Source organism: Mirounga leonina, unplaced genomic scaffold, assembly GCF_011800145.1.
Source record: "Mirounga leonina isolate KUSES-001 unplaced genomic scaffold, KU_Mleo_1.0 Mir_127, whole genome shotgun sequence".
NCBI classification, from domain to species: Eukaryota; Metazoa; Chordata; class Mammalia; order Carnivora; family Phocidae; genus Mirounga; species Mirounga leonina.
In genome coordinates this window covers 70319357-70342781 of record NW_023270316.1, presented here as the reverse complement: position 1 = coordinate 70342781, position 23425 = coordinate 70319357, and the positions used below count along the sequence as shown (strand labels likewise).

Below are 23425 nucleotides of genomic sequence, written 5' to 3'. Positions count from 1 at the left end.
ACCTCCTAATACTATCACATCAGGCATTAAGCCTTCAACCTATGAATTGGGGTGTGGGGGACAAAAACATTCAGTCCATAGCAATAAATAAGATTATATTCCTCAGATAAAATATGTATTATAAAAGGAGAAGCTCTTTAAGCACTACGTGCTAAGGTTTCCTGATTGCATCTTAAATTATATATAAAAACAAACTCAAGGTAAAGCTCTTTGATCTTGTCCCTGGGATTTGAACAAAAACATGCCCCTTCTAAGTGCAAAGCCCACAGTTTTAATGACTACAGTACAAGTTTAGGTGTGTTTAAAATTTCTTCTACAATGAGAAGTGATCATTAAATGGAACTTATTTTTAAACAGTCTCCCCTCTATTTGTGCAATACTATACAAAGAACTTCTGTTGGGGGAAGAGATAGGAGTGTCTTAAATGGATAAATCCTTGGGTGTTTTGCCAACATTCTAGATCTTTTTAACCAAAGCACTCTAATTATCTATATTTTTAGAATGCCTGCCCACCTAGTCAGCCACTCATTCCCTTATCCTCTCATTCATTCATTCATTCATTCATTCAACAAATCTTTACTGGGGCAATATTCACTTAGTAAATATTTACTAAGGGGCTTTATTTTAGCCCCTGTGGCACACAGTCAGTCAAGATAGGGCCTAGAGCCACTCTAGAATTAAGCGTGGGTGCCATGGGGGCATGTCAACCACACCATTGAGTCAGGCCTGAAGGAGATAAATCTTGGGCTGAGTTTTGAGGAATGAAGGGAATTGCTCCATAAAGGAGGGACAGACAGGCAAGGCCTTCAAGAAGAGGAAACAGCATTCCCAGAGGCACAAAGGCAAGGACCAGCATGATGCCTGTTACATACATCTAGGGGAATGTGTGCAAAGGAATGTGGGACAAAGATCAGATTATTTGGGACCATTTGTACTAAGCTTAATTTTATATAGTATATCACTGAGGATCCATGAAGCCATGTCTTTCTTTGCTTATTTATCAAATAATTAATTGATTTTTGACTATGTGACCACACTGTCTTAGGGTCTTTTCATATTTCATTTCATTAGTCTCCAGAATATCATAATAACATCATTCAGAAGGCATTATTATTCTTATTTTGTAACTGGAAAGACAGAGGTTTAGAGAATCTGAATAACTTGCCTGAAGTCCCTACTAAGGAAAGCATTTGGGATTCAAACTCTGGTCTGCAACTAATGCACAATATGTCAGTTAAGATTATGTTCATCTACAGGGCGCCTGGGTGGCTCAGTTGGTTGAACGACTGCCTTCAGCTCAGGTCATGATCCTGGGGTCCCGGGATCGAGTTCCGCATCGGGCTCCCTGCTCGGCGGGGAGCCTGCTTCTCCCTCTGGCCCTCCCCACTCTCATGTGCTCTCTGTCTCTCTCATTCTCTCTGTCTCAAATAAATAAATAAAATCTTAAAAAAAAAAAAAGATTATGTTCATCTACAGAGTGACAGAAAATGCTAAGCCACCAAGACTGAAGAAAGATAAAGATTTTCTCTCTCTGTCATGCAAAAAGTCAGATGGTCAAAGGGCTTCATGAAATCATCAGGAAGACTTATCCTGCTTTGCTTCTCTCCCACCTTCAGCATGTGGACTCCTCTTCATGGCTCAGGATGGCTGCTCAGACTCTAGCCAACATACTCTTATCCCAGGCAGCAGGAAGGGAGAAGGGGCAAAGAGAGCTCTACTCTTTCCCTTTAAGACAATTCCCAGGAGCTGCCTGTGACATTTTTAACTTTTTTAGTCAGAAATTAATCATGTGTCATATTTAGCTGCAAAAGTTGGCAGGTAAATGTGGTCTTTTTTCTGAGGAGGCCTGTATCCAGTTAAAAGGTGTATGTTTTTTAGTAAGGAAGAATAGCTAAGAGGAACAACTAACAACCCCATGTCTTCTCCATTATTCTGGGGTTTCATATTCTAGTACTGGCTAAAAACCAGGAAGTATCTCCTTTGTTCTTTCTAGGAAATGTTGACTTAGTCACAATTCAATGCCAAAAAGGGGAGGGGGCACTAAAGAATAACATTTAGGAAGAGCACAATGTATAGGGTGAGCATTTTAGACAGAGGTGGCATCTATAGGAACAGGAGTCTTAGTCCCCAAGTCCACTAAGCCCTTGGTTTTGGCGGGGAGAAGAGAAGGCAATGCCCTATTTTCTTATTTCTGTACCTTTGCATGCACAGTTCCCTTTGCCTAGAATGCTCTCCTCCCCTTTTTTGGCTTAAGTAATGACTGTCTCTGAATTCTGATTCTTTTTTTTATATTCCCAGAATCTAGCACCATGTGTGGCACATGCAGGTGCCCAATAAATGTTGAATGAATGAATGATGTTAAGGCAGTGCAGCCATTGTGGACTCGAAGGGGTCTATCTTAACTTTCCTAGAAGTCAATAGATGCTTCTCCTTTCAACTTGATAGTGGTCTGTAGTTACCTGTAGCATAGAACTAATCATTTTGCATTACACTGTTTGCTTGTTTGTGACCCCTATACAGGGAATGCTGCGAGGGCAAGTAACATATCTTCCAGCTCTGAGGCCTCAACATCTGGCACAGGACTTGGCATACCATTGGTGCTCAACTTGTGTTTCTTCCATGAATGAATCAATGTGTGGAGGAAGTAGTCCAATGTTCCTCAGAATCCCACATAATCACGCTGAGAAAGCAGTACCTTGGGCAGAGCCTGTTTATGCATAGATGCATGCCCCCCACCCCCAAAAAGAGACCATCTGATGGCACATGCCCTGCCTGAAGGCCAACTCTTGCCATGGCTTGTGACACTGCATGACCCTTGTCTGGTGTACCTTGTCTGGAGCTCCAAGATGCCCAGGCCTACCCAAAGCTCTCCCACGCTCTGCTTTGCGGTGACAAGGTGGTCTGAGTGGGCATCCTAAGCTCAGGCAGTGATTGCTTTCATCCTGAGTTTTCCTGTTTCCATTCCATCTGTGGCCCTACACTCTTCTTGAGGTCATCTCTCTGGGTGTTTTGGTTTGTTTGGACATTCATTTCAAAAACCTTTGTTAGATATTATGTGCATGGTATTGTCTAGTTGCCATGGTGAAGTCTGCACTGTCAGCCTCCCTCAGGAGTATGATATGTCTCCATCTGAGCATGACTTAGAGGGAAGTAGGGCTGAGCTGAAGTCTACAGCCAGGGCCTTTCCTTACAAACTCTACACTGACACTGAGTGTTGATTCACCAAGAGGCAAAGCCTTGGTGTCTTGAACATCAGGCCTCATCTTATTTTCTCCCTTTTACTGCTATTACTACACAATGGCAAACACTCATGGGACTTATAAGAGAAAAGCCAACATCTCGCTCTCCCAAATAGACATATAACCTTACTATTTCTGTTGAAGGTACTTTCTACATACATTCCTGAAATTACAGAATCTTGGAGTTTGAAAGGACCTTAGAGGTCACTTAGTATATAGCCCCTTCAATACTCAAATTTTCTTCTCTGCTAAGCCATGAGTCAGCATATGCTTGAATACCCTCAACTAAAGAAAACATAATGCCATGCAAGGCAACTCATTTCAAGGCTAGAGAGCTCTGACCTTAGAAACTTTTCTCCCCTTTATGAGCTGAAATTGGTTTTTATTGACATTCTACCCATTAGCTCAATTTCTATTCTTTTGAGCCACCATAACAAATTACCACAAACATAGTATCTTAAAACAAATACATATTTATTATCTCACAGTTTTTAGAAGTTAGGAATCCAATCATGACTTAGCTAGGTTCTCTGCTTCAGGGTGTCTCATGAGGCTGCAACAAGGTGGTAACAATGGCTTGGGTCTTATCTGAAAGCTTGACTGGGGAAGGATCCACTTCCAAGCACATAGGGTTGTTGCCATGATTCAGTTCTTTGCTGGCTGTTGGCCAGAGGCTGCCCTCAGTTCCTTGCCATGTGGGCCTCTCTGTAGGGCAGCTCACAACAGGGTAGCTGGTCTCATCAAAGCCAACCAAGGAGAGAGTCTGTTAGTTAGGCCAAAGTTAGGATCTAATCAAGGAAATGGCATTACCCTCTACATTAGGTATTCTATTGGCTATAAGCAAGCTACTCAAGGAGAGGGGATTACATAGGCCATGAATACCAAGAAGTAGGGATTATTTGGTCCATTTTATAATCTGCTTACTACTACCACACAGAAGTAATCTACTCTCCCTCTCATAAAATAATCTTTCTAATACTCAAAAATAATTTTCATGACTTGCATGTCCTCTTCTTTTGGGATACACCTAAGGGCACACCCTTACCACCCAACTATTGTCCTTGGAACTTTTTGTTTTGCTGTTATCTAAAGTGGGGTCCCTAAACACAGTCCAATCTTTTAGCTGGAATTGACCAGGGTGGAGTGGGATCTCCTGGGAGCACAGGGACTGAGAGACACAAAGCTCTTCATGCTAATTAGGGCTTCATTTCAAAAATATAAGTTCTACGATCCCCAGTCTCTCATGGGGGGAAGAGTTTTGGGGTCAGCACACTGACCTCCAACTAACAGTCCTAGTAATGTTTTGGAGCAGGCATTCCAGAGATCTTTGAGTATTATGCATTTTAATATAAAATTCATAAATTGGAAAAATTAAGATTTCCCCTCCTTCTGCATCCTCTCCCACAACAACTTGGTGAAGAGTTTACTCCTGTGCAGTCTATAAATAGATTTACTTTTTTCCTTTCCAGAATATTGAACAAATAGAACAACTTTTCATGAAAATAGACTATGAATCAGTGGGCAGAATTCAATGGGTAAGTTGGGTTATGTTTTCTAAATCAAATTTTGAGATTAGTAAGGAAAACACATAAAATGTTAGTTCTGAGCCTGTTCCTTTCTGGAGTATGCTATGCCCCTCAGTGCTTTTGTCAACTTGAAACTGAACCAAAGGGATATGCATGTTCACAATTTTCAAATTTTGTAATGTCAAATTATACTTGGAATAGTTTAACTAGGGATTTCAGTAGCTAAGTCAAGTTCTAAGAAGGGTTTCCTAAAACTAGGGAATAAAGGATACATTTGTCACCTTACCCCAAAGCAAACATGAAACACCAGTGAGCAAGAAATTCTACGAGCAAAAAAAAACACCTGATGATAATCAGATCAGTTAACACATGTAAAGTATTTAGAACAAGGAGAGTCACAAAGTGAATTCTCAACAAATACCATCATCATCATCATTATTAATATTACCGAATTTGAGTACTGTGATAATAAGAAGCTGAGACATCTGCTTTAAACATTCTCTGCCATTGTGTCTGTCAGTGCCCTTCTATTGTTTCAGGATGAATTAAGTTCTAAAATGACAACTTGAGCAGTAAGATACCTCTATTCAGACCTTGGGCCAATTCCCCAACCAAATCAAATGCAAGTGTTTACATTATCATCTGACTTGAATAGGAAGTCAGGATTCCAGAGAAGAGAAGGGAGGCTCTAATGAAGTGGGGCTTTGGGGGAAGTGGAGAGAAAAGAAATGTCCCCAGGCCCTACAGTATCCCCACCCCTTCCCTCTGACTGCAGACTTCTTTTCCCTAGTTGTACAGCTGAGATCCTAAATGAGGCATATACTGGTGGGTGGGAACTGTGAAGTCTGACCGATAAGGACTTCAGTCTCTGGTCAGCCACTGACTAGCTGTTTGATCTTAGGCAAGCTATTTAACCTTTCCAAATTTGTAAAAGGGAAGAACAATAGTCTCTATCTCATACAGTTTTCATGAGAATTAAAAGGAAGGTCTATGTTGCATAGAACATGGTATACTGTCAATCAAAACTACCACCACTATCCTCCTCCTCCTCCTCCTCCTCATCACCGCCGTCATCTTTAGAGAGAGAGACACTGGGGGTGGGGAAGGGAGCCCAAGCTGGGTAACAGACTTCCAGCCTCAACTGAACAGACACATCCCAGTCATTACCCTTGCGTTTTTGGCATGCTGATGAACTAGTGAGTACTAATAATTATGTCATGTCCAGGGAAGGAATTACCCATACTCTGATGGTAAAGAGAAGTTTTGAAAGAAAGGAATACAGTAGATGTTTAATGAATTTTCCTTTATCCTCCAGGATGGCTTCTGCACGCATCTACAGGTAGAGTATTCAGAACAAGCGGATGCTTTGGCCCGACAGAAAGAGGTTTCCTTCCAGCTGCCTGCTGTGCTGCAGGGGCTGTCATATGGGGGTCCCGTGCTGCACATTCTCTCTATGCCTGATGACACCTTAATCATGATCAGAGAAGATGGAGTGATTTATTTCTGGTCCCTGCAGCTGAAGTTGAAAAGAAGAAAGAGAGTTTTTGTATGTGATTTTCATTTGATAAGGATGCTGAGTGCTCCGGTTTGATTTTATTTGCTATTTTAAACTGCTCTTCAAGTGGTATGATTACAGAAATTGTGTCCTTGAATGTAACATATTCATGTTGGCTTTTGCTAGTCTATAGAATGCAAATCAAATATGATCTCTATATGTAGTACAAGATAATGCTTCATTTTGCTTCTAAAATCAGATGGAGTAATGAATTACACATGACTCCATCATGTAATTTATCATATGTCTTAATGAATCACAAACGGAAAAGAATTTCCCATTGTTTTTTTTTCCTGTTGATGATTATTTCAGTTTAGGCAGCTATGCTAGGGTTTGTCTTCTTATTGAATCACAGAATCAGAAATTCAGAAGGCAAAAAGCATTTGGGAAGTAGACTTAGGATAGGAATAAAAATGCCTGACCTGTTCCAGAATATATCCTGTCTTTAGAGTCATTTCTTTTTTTATTATCTCATTCAACAATAGTTGAGCCCCTGACATAGCCTAGGCTCTCTGCTGGGTACTGGGAAAATAGAAACCCATCTCGGCCCTCTGGAAACTTATCATCTACACTAGAAGTTACAGCTATCCTAGACCCCTCAGGCTGCCAAATAAGCCCTCCTTAGAGCGAGGGAATAAAGGTGGCTCTTTGAATCTAGCAAGTTCTTTATACTTGAAGGAGAGCATCAATTTTTATTTTTTATTTATTTATTTTTTTAAAAAAGATTTTATTTATTTATTTGAGAGAGAGAGAATGAGAGAGAGAGAACACATGAGAGGGGATAGGGTCAGAGGACGAAGCAGACTCCCTGCCGAGCAGGGAGCCCGATGCGGGACTCGATCCAGGGACTCCAGGATCATGACCTGAGCCGAAGGCAGTCGCTTAACCAACTGAGCCACCCAGGCGCCCAGGAGAATATCAATTTTTAAAAAAACTCTAATCTTAAAGATGTTTATTGTCAAACTGTCTTATCATTAAAAAGGGATATTCTTATTTATTTGCACTCTTCAGCACATTAGGACGAGTCCATGAGTCGGAAGCCCAGGTGGGTGACAGATGTCATCAGCATGCCACAGTACAACAAACTGATCATAGGGACTGGGTGAGTGCCTGCAGCTCTTCAGTTGGAAGTAAACAATCCTTGTGTTATGAAATTCATTTCCATGTGTCAGTTTACCCAGACACATACACATCTGTGGTATTTAAAAGTCATGAAGCCCCTTTTAAAACATGCTAGAACTCATAATATCAGTCAAAGCTACTTTACAAAGTTAGGGTCTTTTTGGCCCCTTGCAATGATGTCATTGCCTCCAACACCGACAGAGGCCCTCTCTTGGAATACTTCCAGAGTGAAAGTATGGGCCAATGGGGAAAAAAATCAGTCTTGTGACCTTTTAGCACATTTTATTTCAGATTCAAAATAATATGCCTATTTTATTATCCACCAAAATTCAATCCATAGTGCTTTGGACTGATTAAAAAAAAAATCTACAGTAAAAAGATAATGCTTATAGCTGAAGAACCTCAGAAGAATGGATCTGAGGCTGGGAAGGAAGATCCTGAGGGTTTTGATCATGTCAACACAAGAAAAATGAACAGGCACCATCCTGGGTTGCTTGGTTAACCTCAGTAATGGGCCACAGCGAAGGGAGTGTGGCTTGGTGGGAAGGAAATTTGGAAAATTTCAGATCAAGGGTAAAGCAAAAAGTTCAACACAAGGGAGGGGATGTGGGGGTAGGGGTGTGAACTGTGATCCAGGGCTGGGGGACTGAGGAGTCAAGCTGCTAAACACAGGGCTCTGGGGGCATGGCTAAAGGAAGGGGTGGAGCTTGAAGGGGATTCCCACAGCCCTGCCTACAGGGAATCCCCTGACTCCCCCCAAGCTAGGGGTCTCTCTTCTCCACCTGCTCTCCTCCAGAGGCCCCTAGTTCCTTAGTCTTCAACCACTTTAATGAACCAACAGTTAACCCAACCTCAGATAATCGAAGCTATTAAATACAATCAAGTTTAATGATAAATCTAATAATTAAAATATATTTGTTTATAGAGTAAGATATATTAATATAATTAATATTAACTACTAAAAAGCAACAAGCCTGAGTGTATACATTCAGCCCAGTTTGGTTTAAAAGCCATGCCCAATAATTTAATTATCATGTCTTTTGCACACACAGCAGTTCAGAGATTGCTCAGTAACCTGCTAGAGACTCTCTGAGCTGACAAATCAGAAGGTGAGGCAAGGCTTATGGCACCTGGAGGCAGGAACCACTAGAGTTGCATGGCAGGTGAAAAGGTGATGGAAAAAAGACATTTTACACTGAGGGAAAGGCAAGACTTTGGAATTTAGAGAGTGACCTCTGTTCATTCTATACCAACAGGTCAAGCAGTAAATTGTGTTTCTTACAGCCACAAACTTGCTCTTCTCTTAATCAGCTCCAAGGTAGACAAGCTAACACAGGAGGGAAGGGGTCAAGAGTGCAAGTTGGAAAGGTGGGAAATTAGGGGAGCACTGAGTTAACCCCTTTGTTTCTAAAAAGAGGCCTCGGCCCTGCACTTTGTAGATCTAACCATCTTTAGTATCTGCAATAAACAACAGCTCACATTTGTGAGCCCTTAGCAAGTCCCAAGAAACTAATCACTTTCTCACACATCCTTTTGTTCAATCCTCGTAACTCTCCTGAAAGACAGGAGATCCCCATTTCACAGATGAGGGGACTAAGTGGTAAGCTGGGATCTGACGCCCCAACTACTGGCATCCAGAGCTCATATTGTTGAAAGCTGTGCCAGCCTCCTGATGGAGAAGGATAAGCCAGTGTGGTTTAGAACCAGGCAGAAGAGATGTCCCCAGATGGTGGGACAGGGGAGGGAGATCTCATGTTCTGCCAGAGGGGTTGCTCAGTAGGGTAGGTGTTTCACTGGCCAGGTGTCTCTGCTTTGTGGAATCCATGAAATATAAAAACTGTTCTACAAAAGTGAAGTGGGATATTTAAGTTTACTCCAACGGTGCTTGATCTTTGAACAGAAACCGTGAAATCCAGCTGTATGAATTCTCCACCCTGGAGCCTTACTGTCAGATTGGTGGCCCGGTAGCTGTTGCTCTGAAACTGGACTACTGGTAAGAGCATCTCCAGGGCCAGGCAGGCCTCACGGGGGCGCTCTCTCCTGGCCACTGGGACCTTCTCTCCTCTCCCCTTGGGCAGTTCCATTCAATCCTGTTCAATCAGTAAATGTCAGGGCTTCCATGCAGCCTGTCGTGACCATGTCTCACATCATAGTACTACCCAGAAAGGAGGGAACTTCCTGCATCAAATCGGGAAAGGGAAGCCCAGAGAGGTGAAATGATTATTAGAGACATGTAATTATGAATTCATCTGTTTTAAATGTGACTGGATTAATTTTCTTAAAACTCGACTTTGACCATGTTACTCTGCTTTGTAATGGTTGCCAGTTCCCTCTCCAAAAATATCCACACCTTCAGAGAACATCTAACCCCCCCTGCCTTTTCAGCTTCAGCCCCTCTGAGTCTTCAGGCCTCCCAAGCACCAACAGAGCTAAGCAGAGACTCTCAACTTGGGCCAGGCATTGTCACCACTATGGTGCTCCTGGTGCTGCCCCCTTCCCCAACCATCCATCCCACCATGTTTCTTGAGACCCTACTAAGCACCCTCATTGTTGGATGTGGGACATATGCATGAATGAGACAAGATTCTTAGGGGCTATCACAGTCTCACAGAGTAGGTGGTTCCTGCTGAAATCTTACCATTCTTCATGGCCCAAACCTCCCTGGATTCCCCTGAATCTCCTCCATATCCAAAAGCCAACATCTCCTAGAGGCCTCCCCAACCTTTGGCACTGGTGTCCTGCATGTCACGAGGCACAGTTCCTGAGTAACTCACAGGCAGCACTGGTGCCTTAGTCTTTGCTGTGTGTTCTCCGACACCTACACACCGACTGGCAGGTTCATAGCAGGCTCTCAAGAAATGTTTGTTGAATGAGCAAGTCAGAAAACTCTTACATGAGTTTTATTTTGCCTTTCCCTCCCTATTCTTCCTTTTTCTTCTCTCTCTCTCTCTCTCTCTCTCTGTGTGTGTGTGTGTGTGTGTGTGTGTGAAGGGAGTCCTTTGCTATGGGCTAGGGATTCAGGAATTGAACACACAGGACACCTAGTCTCAAGAGGAGTACAGTCTGGTGGACGTGAGTGTGTTAGTCTGCTTGGGCTACCGTAACGAAATATTTTAGACTGTGTGGCTTAGGCAACAGAACCTAATTTTCTTATAGTTCTAGAGGATGGAAGTCCAAGATCAAGGAGTGGGCCTGTTCTATTTCTGGTAAGAGCTTTCTTCCTGGCTCACAGATAGTCACCTTCTCACTGTGTCCTCACATGACCTTCCCATGATATGTATACATGGAGAGAGAGAGAAAGAGTGAGAGTACTATCTGGTGTCTCTTCTTATAAGAACACTAATCCTATCATAAGAATCTTACTTTCACAACTTCATCTACCCTAATTACCTCCCAAAGGCCCCGTCCCCAAATACCATCACACTGGGAATTAGGGCTTCAACATATGAATTCTGGGGGACACAAACATGCAGTCCACAACAGTGAATATTTACTGACATGGGTCGTGCTCTCTAATCATGTTATCTGTTTCTTGCTGAGGTGTTCATCTGGGATGGAGTCAGTGGTATTGGCTACACACCAGTGCCATCAACTAATGGGGTTGTCTGTTGATGATGTCATTGTTTGAGAGCCCCTCCTCTGTTGAAGGCCTATCCCAGGAGAGTAGGGGTGAGGTTTCAGATACTTCTCCGCTCCTATGATGTGGAGACTAGTTTTCTCTTTCTTTCTTTCATCTTCTGATGTTTAGCTTCCAGACACACCCAACAGAAAACCAATGTGAAACAGCACTTGTAGACCATTATAACTCCCACAGACAGGGCCTGGGGGTGTATTGGAGGGAGATGACCCTGTGTCACCCTAAAACCTCACTTAAGAGCTGCTGGCTTGATTCCTTACTGATTTCTTGCTAAGCAACCATAACATAAACTTTGCATTTTATCTCTATTTCATCTCACCACCCCCTCACACCCAGACCTAATCACTTAGAGCAATATTAGAACCAACATGGTATTTATCATAATATCCTGGGAGAGTAGTGTTCTGGTAAGTACAATGAGAGCTAGTTACAGGGACTGAATGCTCCAGGGAGCATTAATCATGGTGTCTGAGTGCATTTGTGGGAGCACATTGTAAACTAATTGCCATGTATGGAGCTCACTCTATCATTACGTTTAATATACAATTTCACATATAATACAACTTGCGTTTTGTTGCTTTCACACTACTGTAGACACACTCTAAGGTATGCTTCAGCCTTAAAAATTTTAGATATAAAAGTAAAACAGGCAAGAGAAATATGTTTGATGAAAGATAAATGCATCTGCCTAATAGAACCTTTGGATCATAGGAGACATTCAATAGCTAATTTTTGACTAAACAAATATGGAAAAAACAAGTAGTTTTTAATCCTGGCTTGACCTACTGCTAATTTGCCTGCTAACCTAGGGCAAGACATCACCTTCCGTAAACATAAACTGACAACAACAGAAGAAGAAGGAAAAAAAAACCCAGGGATATAATATCAACTTACCTCAGAAAATTTCTTGGAAGAAAAACTTAAGTTTTTCTATTGTTAAAACAATATGTCAGTAAAAGACCAAGTAGAGATTGGCTTTACTTCCCAAATTAGAGACATTCCAGTTGTTATGTATAAAAAAACATGTTTGTATCTTGAATACTAGTTCTCCATGAAATGAGCTCTGTAATATAGATTTAATAAATCTATACTTTCTCATAATGTTTGCACTCCAGTGGGGGCAGTAGACAAGTCAACCAACCAATCTTTACAGAATGAGAATTAAGTGCTGGATAGAGATGTGCATGAGGTAGGAAGGCAGGGGTCCCACCCATTAGACTGGAGGAGAGATGGTGGCTGACAGCAAAGTCTCCACAGGGGAGTGATCGTTGAACTGGAGGACAAATAGGTAGTGGGCCAGGGACAGTAAGGGCCTTCCAATCCATGACAACAGTATGAGTATAGGTGGGGAGAGGGAGGAGTAGATGTTGAAGTTTTTGGAGAAACTAGCATACTTTGGAATGAAGAACGTTTACGGAAAGAGAAGAAAAGAACATCAAGAAAGACAGACAATAGATTTGCTAATGAAGAGTCACCTATGCCCTGCTAAGCACTTTGTCTTGCATCCTCAACTCTATGTGGGTTTTATTTTATTTTAGTAAATATTTAATAGTCTACTTTTACTCAGTCTTAGAATAAGAAATAGAGCATTATATTGTATACTACAGCCAGCAATATATTTGAATTTTTTGGTCAACATGGTCAAATAATGGTAATTTTTTATTCAACCTGTTCTATAAAATACACATGAAGCTCACAAAACAGAATTTTGGTAGATTATAAATTTGGCCCCAAGAAATATATTAGCTCAAACATGTATCTAGCTTTTTTTTTAATGACCACATTGCTTGCCTGATTTAGAAATACTCTTTGGGAGATGACAGTTTTAGAAGGTTTGGATTACATATTTTTTTAAATTTATTTTATTTATTGTTGTAAGAACACTTAACGTGAAATCTAACCTCTTAACGAATTTTTAAATGTTCAGTAAAGTATCGTTGACTATAGATACAATGTTATACAGCTAGATCTCTAAGGCTTTATTCCTCTTGCTTAAATGAACTCTGGCCATTGATTAGCAACTCCCCATTTTCTCATCTCCCCAACTCTTTGATTCTGTGAATCTGACTACTTTAGATACCTTATATAAGTGGAATCATGCAGTGTCTTTCTGAGACTGGCTTATTTCACTTTGCATAAAACTGTTGTTGCCTTTGCTTTTGCTATCCATGAAATCACTGCCAAGACCAATGTCATGAAGCTTTTCTCTAGAAGTTTTATAGTTTCAGGTCTTATGTAAGTCTTTAATCTATTTTGAGTTGATTTGTGTATGATGTAAAATAGGGGTTCAATTGAAATATTTTGCATGTGGATATCCAGGTTTCCCAACACCATTGGATGAAGAGACTACCCTTTCCCCATTGTATATTCTTGGCACGCTTTTTGAAGATCAGTTGACCATATATGTGTGGATTCATTTCTGGGCTCTCTATTCTGTTCCATTGGTCTATAGATCTGTCTTCATGCCAGTACCACAATGTTTCAATTATTATAGCTTAAAATTAAGAAGTATGATGTCTCCAGCTTTGTTCTTTATCAAGATTTATTCGGTAATTTGTGGTTCCATATGAATTTTTAAATTTTTTTTTCTATTTTTGTAAAAAATGGCATTGGGATTTTGACAGGGATTGCATTGAATGGCTTTGGGTACTAAGTCTTCTAATCCATGAACACATATCTTTCCATTTGTTTGTGTCTTGTTTAATTTCTTTCATCAATGTATTACAGTTTTCTTTTTTTTTTTTTTTAAGATTTTATTTATTTATTTGACAGAGAGAGACACAGCGAGAGAGGGAACAAAGCATGGGGAGTGGGAGAGGGAGAAGGAGGCTTCCCGCGGAGCAGGGAGCCTGATATGGGGCTCGATCCCAGGACCCTGGGATCATGACCTGAGCCTAAGGCAGACTGAGCCACCCAGGCACCCCTACAGTTTTCAATATATAAATCTTTCACCTCCTTAGTTAATCTTATTCCTAAGTATTTTATTCTTTTCAGTGTATTTTAAATTGCATTGTTTTCTTAATTTCCTTTTCAGATAGCTAATTTTAATGTATAGAAACACAACTGATTTTGCATGTTGATTTTGTATCCTGCAACTTTACTGACTATTATTTCTAATAGTTTTTTTTTAATGGAGTGTGCAGGGCTTACTATATGTAAGATCATTATGTTTGTAAGCAGGAACAATTTTAATTCTTCTTCTCTGATTTGGATGTCTTTTATTTCTTTTTCTTGCCTAATTGCTCTGGCTATGTCTCCCAATACTGTGTTGCATAGGAATGGCAAAAGCAGGCATCCTTGCCCTGTTCCTGATCTTAGAGGAAAACTGTTTAGTTTTTCACTGTTGAGTATGATGTTAGCAGCAGGTTCTTCATATATGGCCTTTATTATATTGAGGTACTTTCTCTCCATTCCTAGTTTGTTCAGGGTTTTTAGCATGAAAAGGTGTTGAATTTTTTTTTTTAAGATTTTTATCTATTCATTTGAGACACAGAGATACAGAGAGATAGAGCATGAGCAGTGGAAGAGGCAGAAGGAGAGGAAGAAGCAGACTCCCCGCTGAGTCAGGAGCCCGATGTGGGGCTTGATCCCAGGATCCCGGGATCATGACCTGAGCCGAAGGCAGACGCTTAACCATCTAAGCCACCCAGGCGCCCCGAAAAGGTGTTGAATTTTGTCAAATGATTCTTCTGCATGTATTGAGACAATCATGTAATTTTTATCCTTTATTCTGTTAATGTGATGTATTACATTAATTGATTTTCATATGTTAAACCATAATTCCATCCCAGGGATAAATCTCACTTGGTCATGGTGTATGATTCTTTTAATGTGCTGTTGGATTTGGTTTGCTAGTATCTTGTTGAAGACTTTTGTGTCTACATTCATCAGGGATATTGCCCTGTAATTGTCTTTTCTGGTGGTATGTGTCTGGCTGTGATATCTGGGTAATGCTGGCCTCATAAAATGAGTTTGGAAGTGTGCTATCCCCTTCCTTTTCTTCGGAAATGTTTGAGAAGGATTAGTATTAAATCTTTCTGTCTCTTTGTTTTTTTAAGGTTTGGTAGAATTCACCTGTGAAATCATCTGGTCCTGGGCTTTTCTTTGTGGACGGTTTTTGGTTACTGGTTCAAACTCCATACTAACTGTACATCTTGTCACATGTTCTATTTCTAATGTTATTTGAGTATTTTCTCTTTTTTTAAGTTAATCTAGCTGAAGGTTTGTAAATTTTGTTAATCTTTTTTGAAAAACCAACTCAGTGTTGTTTTATTTCTGTTCTAGTCTTTCTTATTTCCTTCCTTCTGCTAGCTTTGCATTTAGTTTTCCTTCTTTTTCTAGCTCCTTGAGGTATAAAGTTAAGTTGTTGATTTGAGATCTTTCTTCTTTTTTAATGTAGGTATTTGTCACTATGAAGGTCCTTTTTACTACCACTTTTACTGCATCCTGTTAGTTTTGGTATGTTGTATTTTCATTTTCATTTTTCTTGAGGTATTTTCTAATTTCTTTTTTGATTTGTTTTTTGACCAGATGGTTATTCAAGAATGTATTGTTTATTTTCCAAATATTTGTATATTTCCCAATTTTCCTTCTGCTATTGATTTTAATTTCATTCTATTGTGGTCAGAAAAGATACTTTGTACGATTTCAATCTTTTTAAGTTGTTAAGACTTGTTCTGTGACATAACATGTGATCTATCCTGGAGAAAGATCTATGTGTGCTTAAGAATATTATTCTGCTGCTCTTGTGTCAGATGTTCTGTATATGTCTGGTAGGTTCATTTGGTCTACAGTGTTATTCAAGTCCTGTATGTCTTTATTGATCTTCTGTCTCAATATCCTATCCATTATTGAAAGTGAGATATTGAAGTTTTTTATTATAATTATATTGTTATCTATTTCTCCCTTTAGTTCTGTCAATATTTGTTTTGTACATTTAGGTGCTTTAATGTTGAGTGCCTATATATTTATAATTGCAACATCTTCCTAGTGGATTGACTGTTTTATCATTATGTAATGTCTTTCTTTGTCTCTTGTGACAGTTTTTGACTTACTGCCTATTTTTTTATATAGTATGTCCATCCGTGCTCTTGTTTGTTTACCATTTGCATGGAATATATTTTTCTAGTCCTTCACTTGAGCCTATGTGTGTCCTTAAATCTAGAGTGAGTTTCTGGTAGGCAGCATATAGTTGGATATTATTTTTTATTCATTGATGGGGAAGTTTAATCCATTTATATTAAAATAATTATTGACAAGGAAGGGCTTACTATTGCCATTTTACTGTTTTCTGTTAGTCTTATAGTTCTTTTGCCTGTCTTTTCTTCTTGCTGTCTTTCTTTGTATTTTGTTGCTTTTTTTGGTATTGATATGCTTTGACTCTTCTGTTTTTCTTTTGTGTAACTTCCATAGGTAATTTTTGTGTGTGGTCACCTTGGGGCTTACATAAAATATCTTATAATAATAACAATTACTTTTTAGCAGACAACAACTTAAGTTCAATTACATACAAAATCTCTACACTTTAACATAGCCTTACATACACACTTTTTTATTGTCACAATTTTTTGTTTTACTTAATACATTTTAGTTATAGTTATTTTAATACTTTTTAAAATTTTTTTTTATTTATTTGACAGAGGAAGAGAGCACAAGCAGGGGGAGTGGCAGACAGAGGGAGAAGCAGGCTCCCCACTGAGCAGAAAGCCTGATCATGGGGCTTGATCCCAGGCCCCTGGGATCAAGAACTGAGCCAAAGGCAGATGCTTAACCGACTGAGCCACCCAGGCACCCCTGTCTTTTACTTTCATAGTAGAATTAAAAGTGATTTACCCATCACTATTATAGTAACTCAGTATTCTGCATTTGTCTACATATTTACCTTTATCAACAAATTTCCATTTCCTGGATCTGGATGTCCATTCCCTTCTCTAGATTTGAGAAGTTTTTAGCCATTGTTTCTTTAAATAAGCTTTCTTTTTTTTTTTTCCTTTCTCTCTCTCTCTCTCTCTTTTCTTTCTGGAACTCCTATAATTTGTATATTGGTCCACTTGATGGTATCTCATAAGTCCCTTAAGCTTTCTTCATTTTTTTTTTTATTTTTGCTTCCCTGACTGATTTCCAATGACCTATCTTTGAGTTTGCTGATTTTTTCTTCTGCTTGAGCTAGTCTGTTTTTAAATACCTCTAGGAAATTTTTCAGTTTAGTTTTGTTCTCTTTGGTTCCATGATTTCTGTTTGGTACTTTTAAATATTTTTTGTCTCTCTGTTTAGATTTTCGCATTGGTCTCTTGACTTGTGAGCATCTTTATGATAGCTATTTTGAATTCTCTGTCAGATAAATCATATAATCCCACTTTATTAGCGTTGGTTTCTGGGATTTATCTTGTTCCTTTGTTGGGAATATCTTTGCCTAAATTTTTATTTTCCTTGGCTCTTTGTGTTGGTGTCTGCTCATTGGACAAAGCAGGCATCTTTCCCATTCTTTATAGACTGTCTTCATAGAAGAAGATCCCCATTAATCAGCTCAACCAGGGATTCTGACTCCCTAGGAGGAAGCTGAGAGCTGAAAAGTTGGGATGCTGGACACAACCCTTTCCTCCCTTGGATAAAGCTGCAAGCAGGGGGCACTCTTCCTGATCATAAGGTACTGTGCCTGTCAGGGGTTCTTGTGAGAAGATGTCTTAAACCTCCCTACCAGCTTCAGTGAGGCTTGTTTTATACTCTTCCAGGGTGCTGGAGGCTTTCAGTTACTTTCTGGATTTCTCACAAAGGAAATATTTCTGTGGATTGCTGCTGAACTAGAGTGTTTATGGGAGAAGGAGGGCCCAGAGCTTCCTACTCCACCATTTTGCTGGCATCCCTTCAATGCATATTTTATTTTATTCTGTTTTTTAAGATTTTATTTATTTATTTGAGAGAGAGAGAGAAAGAATGAGCAAGGCGGGGGGGAGGGGGGAGGAGCAGAGGGAGAGGGATAAGCAGGCTCTGCACTGAGCACTGATCCCAATGTGGGACTCTGTCTCATGACCCTGAGATCAAGACCTGAGCCAAAATCAAGTGTCGAACTCTTAACCAACTGAACCACCCAGGCACCCCCAATGCATATTTTAAATCAATGTCTAAGGAGACTCATAGAGAAATGAGGGATGGATTAGACTGGGTTCAGAGAGACTGATAGAGTATTGCAGAAATTCACGTGCCTCAAGATAATCATCTGTAAAATGAGTTTCTTTTGAAATTCTCTTGAGAATTAAATGAATGAATAAGTACAGAGCCCTTGAACTAGTGACTGGCATATAATAAGTACTCAATAAATAGTATCCATATGACAAATGTTAAAGGTAACCAACAGAAGCTGAAACAACAGATGGGGTGGAGAAGAAAATGACTCCAGTTTTTCAGAAGACCGTGTAAACTGGGCTTGTTACTGGTTGGGGGTGCATGCCTGAGAGTACCTGAGCAGAGAGGTCACTCCAAGTCTGGGTAGTTGATGGAGCCTTTCACCACTCAGGAATTAACGCAGTCCTTTGGTTTTGCACAGTTTAGGGAAGATGATCATTTTCTCCTCCTCACCCACTCTCCAACATCCTATCTGTCACAATAATAGAGAAGAACCAGGATAAAGGAGAGGGACAGAGGAGAGGATCTCAAAAGTGCCCCCTGCTTTACCTCTCAGCCTACTTGGGAATCTCAGATATCCTGCCTTTGCCTGTCAGACTTTGCTCTAAGTACTTTCCTTAAGTACTGAAGATCTCAGTTGCAAATAGCAAACATTGATTAAGCTTGTTGTATGCACCAGTCCTTATAGAAGTCAAATGATGAGTAAGGAATGAAGATTAAAGGAAGTGAAGGAGATAGATATGAGTATAGTGAAGAGAAACACACTCCAATGGAGCTTACTTTAAATTCATGACCATGAAGCTCAAGTGATCCCTTGGATCCCAGGCAGTCATCTACACATCCCAAGTGCACTCACTCCAACCTTGTTCCAAGTCTGTAATTTCATTCTTTCTCCTCTCTCCTCAAATCCCCATCAGCCCATCCCTTATCCTCATCTCAACTAAAGACCTTTGTTTCTTACCTTACTGTAAAAACTGAAGCAACTAGGAAAGAACTTCCACCACCTTCTATCCCATCACATCCCCCACCAGCACCTGTATCACATACTCTGCCTTCTCACTTGCTATCCAAATAAACTTTCCATGCTCCATCAAAAGCAAATCTCTCTATTCAAATAACAGTCTGTCCTCTTTCTCAAGATATCCCTCCTACAAATCTCCCTCCTTTTTCCATCAACTTTTCATTCTCCACTGGATCCTTCCCATTAAGTAATAAAAATGTTATTTCTCCCATTGTAAGCAAACAATGTCCTGCTCTATGTCCCACTGGTACTGCCAGCTCATACCCCATTTCTTTGCAGCAGAACTTCTTAAAAGAATCAACCTACTCTGACCAGGCTTTCTTCTCCCTCCCTCTTCCACCAAGCTGTTACCAAGGTTACCAATAATACCCACATTGAAAATCCTTTAGTCAGCTCAATTCATCTTTTTGAGCATATCTGACATAACCCATCAGCTATACTTGATCTAGCTGATCACTGATATACTTTCTTCATGTGCCTTCCTGGACACCATACTTTTGATTTTTCTCCTATTTTACTGGTAATTCTTTTCAGTCTCCTTTGCTGGTTCCTATCCTTCTCCCTCAGCTCTTATACTTGGAGCATCCCTAACTTCCATCCTTGGTCCTTTTCTCTATCTTCACTCATTCCCTTTGGTGATCTTCGGTCTCTTGGCTTTCAAAACCACCAATATGTTAATGGCTCAAATTTGTATCTTTGGAGCAGATCTTCCTATCAAACTCCAGAGTCTTACATCCAACTACCTACTCAATGTCTCCACCTTGAAATCTGGTAGGCACATGCAGACACCAGAGCATGTGACTTTGGAGATCCCTTGACTACCCATACCCAACCCTCCCACAGCCCTTCTCTTAAACATCATGTTCTAGCCCACTGTGTGGCTTTCTTTTTCCTACATGCATGAACTATTTCCCACCTAGGAGCCCCATCACAGTTTTCTTCACCTACACACCCGTTCAGTATCCACTTACGACTGCTGATATCCTGCCAATCCCCAGGATACAACTCAGATATCACTCTTCACAAAGCCTTTACCAATCTTCTGAACCAGAATTAATTTCTTATTCTGGGCTTCCATAGTACCTTATTTATATATCTATTCTAGGCCTTATCATCCTCTGTCTTTTTTTACAGTCCACTGTATTCATTCACTCAACAAATCCTATAGAAGGACTGCTGTGGGCCAGACACTATTGTGGGTACAGGGAACACTTCAGTGTACAAAATAAGTAAGATTTTCTGTCCTTAAGATGTATCCATTCAAGGGGCACCTTGGTAGTGCAGTCGTTTGGGTATCCAACTCTTGGTTTTGGCTCAGGTTGTGGTCTTAGGGTCATGAGGTTGAGCCCTGTGTTGGGCTCCATGCTTGGCACGGAGTCTGCTTGAGATTCTCTGCCTCTGCCCCTCCCCCAACTTGCACTCTCTCTCTCTCAAATAAATAAATAAAATATGTTTTAAAAAAAGATGTATCCATTCAAGTGGGGGGGGGTGAATTGATAATAAATAACAAATAATATAAATATACAAATGATAGAGTATTATTAGAAGGTGATAAGCGCTTTGGACAAAAGAAAAGGTAATGCCAAGGATATATGTGTATGTAGTGATGGGACTAGAGGGGCTGTCAGTTGAAGTATTAAGCAAGGTGGTCAGGGACAGCTTCAGTGAGAAGGTGACATTCAAACAAAGACCCAAAAGAAGCAAGGCAGTGAGCCAAGGAAGCCAAGGGGATACCTGGAAGACAGCAGCCCAGATAATGGAACAGCCAGGGCAAAGGCCTGAAGTGGGATGTACCCCCCTGCCCTGCATGTTCAGGGACTCACAGCAGCCTGTCTCTGGTCCTCTGCTATGTGCCCATGACACCAGCACTACCAGGCTTCACAACCTCACTATTTCTCACTGGTCCTAATGCAATGACCTCCTAAGAGGTGAATCTTTCCCCTCTTTTGAGTCTTTATTATATCACACTCTGTGACATAGACCATTTCTCTCTCCTTGACCTCTGCAATAGTGCCCTGTCTCTGGTTCGCTTCTTCTAACTGCTCCTCCTTCTCTCTTCTTCATCCTCACCCCACTCACATGCTGAGAGCCTCTCAGGTGCCACCCTTGGCCTTCTCCTTATACCACATTCCCTCTTTAAGTATTTTCTTTCCTTTACTGGGTTTGGCCATTATTTAGAATCTACTACTTGACACCTGCTCTCGAAATGCTAGATTCATTTCCATGAGGATAACCCATAGGCCTTTCAGACTTGAAGTGTCAAAAGACAAGTGCACTCCCTTCAAATTCTTCAGTGCTTCCTATGTGTTCTGTCTTGACTTCTGGCTTCATTTCATCACTTACACTGGGGACCTTGGGATTTCCTGTGGTTACTTCTTCTCCTCCTCACCTTCCACTTGCAATCACTGGCCAGATCTTGTCCGTTTTCTCCTCTCACTTCTGTGATCACTGCCCAGTGTGAGTTCTCCCAGTTTCTTACATGTGCAGTTAATTGGCCCATGGCCTACAATCTCTCCTCTTTGCAACTTGGCCCACACACTCTGGGCAGATTGGATTACACTTTGCTCAATCTTGAACAAACCTCAATAGTATTTGGCTCTTATCCCATAGGTCAAGGCCTTTTGGGACACTGATGCTTGCCATATGATCTGAACTCCCTATACAGCTTCCTCGAGGCACAAAAGTGATGAACATCACTATTGTTTTCTGGTCTTCTTCCAAAATGACATTAAGACTTTGGCTGGTGCTCTCAAGACATGGTTCGTCCCATAACAGCAATCTCCATGATGCCCCAGATGAACCTTCTCACAGAAGTGACAGAATCCCAGCTACCCTTCAGTGCCTTAATATAATCAATTTGCTTCAGGTCAAGTACGTGCTAAGTAAAAATGACCTGCATTCTTCTCTTAGCTGAGTTATGAATTGGGAGCACTGCTCATCCATCCACTGTATTTCTGGAAGGCTGATGTCTAGAGGAGAAGAATCCAGCATCATAACTAGAGACACATTTTGCCACCTAAAGGAAGGCACTGGTTGGCCCCTTGTGGACAGTTGTTATCAGTATCAATCTCCCGGATCACCTTTCATAACTGGGAGTCAATGATTTTCTCCATTTTAAAGGGGAAAACCAGGTTTGTTCTATGCTTTATCCTACTGTACTCCAGACAGAAAAATATATGGAGTTGGTAAGATCATTAGGATTTAGAATACCAAGACTTGTCAGAAATAGACTCACTTACCATAATACTTTGCAATTTAGAAAAGTTCAAAGAAAAGAAATCTGGAGCCAGTCCCAACAATGCGGGGTACTTCCAATTTCCTGGCTCCCCTGTTCTTTCCAGGGGCATATGCTGAGCTTGCCCTGGGTCTGGGGCCCTGTCCTAAGCACCGTATGAAAGCTGCAGGTTATTAGATGTGACAAAATGTTCTCATGAATCTCTCAGCTGCAGCTAGTTGGATAAAACTCCTCTCTGTCACTTCTAACTCCCAAAGGAGATGAGAACCTTTGCTTCCTTTATGGAGACTCAGATATACCCAGTGATTAGCCAGAGAAGTTTCTGAAGAAGGAAGGAAATTATCAGTCTTAAATTGGACCTTTTTGCATCTTAAAAAGAAATCAAAGATACCCTCTTTGGAAAACTCCATCTTTCTAGATTGTTATCGCCCATGTCTGTTGCTGTTACTGCAACAATGAAATGCTTCAGATGCCTTGAATTCCAGGAATCTGGTCTCTTGCCAGAGCTGCAGAGTGATATGAATAATTTCTGGGCTCTGATACTCAGGATGGATGTGTTCCTGGGATTTTTTTTGGCAGAAATACCGCCGGAGTCTATCTCTCTTAGAGAAGTCAGTGATTTCATGCCGCGAGGCAGGCTCAGAGGCTCCCTTCAGGGTGAGCAACAGCCGAGCAGAGACCTCCACTCGAGGCAACTCTTCCCATTTTTTTCAACAGTCTTGATGTAAAAAAAATAGGCCGATACCCAGGAGCAAAGATTGTGAAAGATAAGCCGGGGATGCACCCACAGTTTGTTTCCCCTTATTTTGATGTACTTGGAATAACGTAGCAAGTGTGAATCTCAGTCCATAGCTTTGGGTGTGCAAGAAACATCACTTATTTTATTTTTGAAAACTTGAGTTCAGTTCTATTTTGAGTTCCTACCACCCACCATAATATCAGTCACTTTGGGGGTTCCCCCACCGACA

General features: G+C 40.7%; 1 protein-coding gene across 1 annotated transcript in view; it reads left to right on the top strand.

The window, feature by feature from the left end:
• Positions 1-23425, top strand: part of LOC118009093 — a 107308-nt gene that overhangs the window by 4934 nt on the left and 78949 nt on the right. Inside the window, 4 exon segments of the mRNA XM_035002916.1 lie at positions 4709-4774; positions 6081-6311; positions 7340-7422; positions 9343-9435. Of these exon segments, the coding sequence (XP_034858807.1) occupies positions 4709-4774; positions 6081-6311; positions 7340-7422; positions 9343-9435 (473 nt within the window).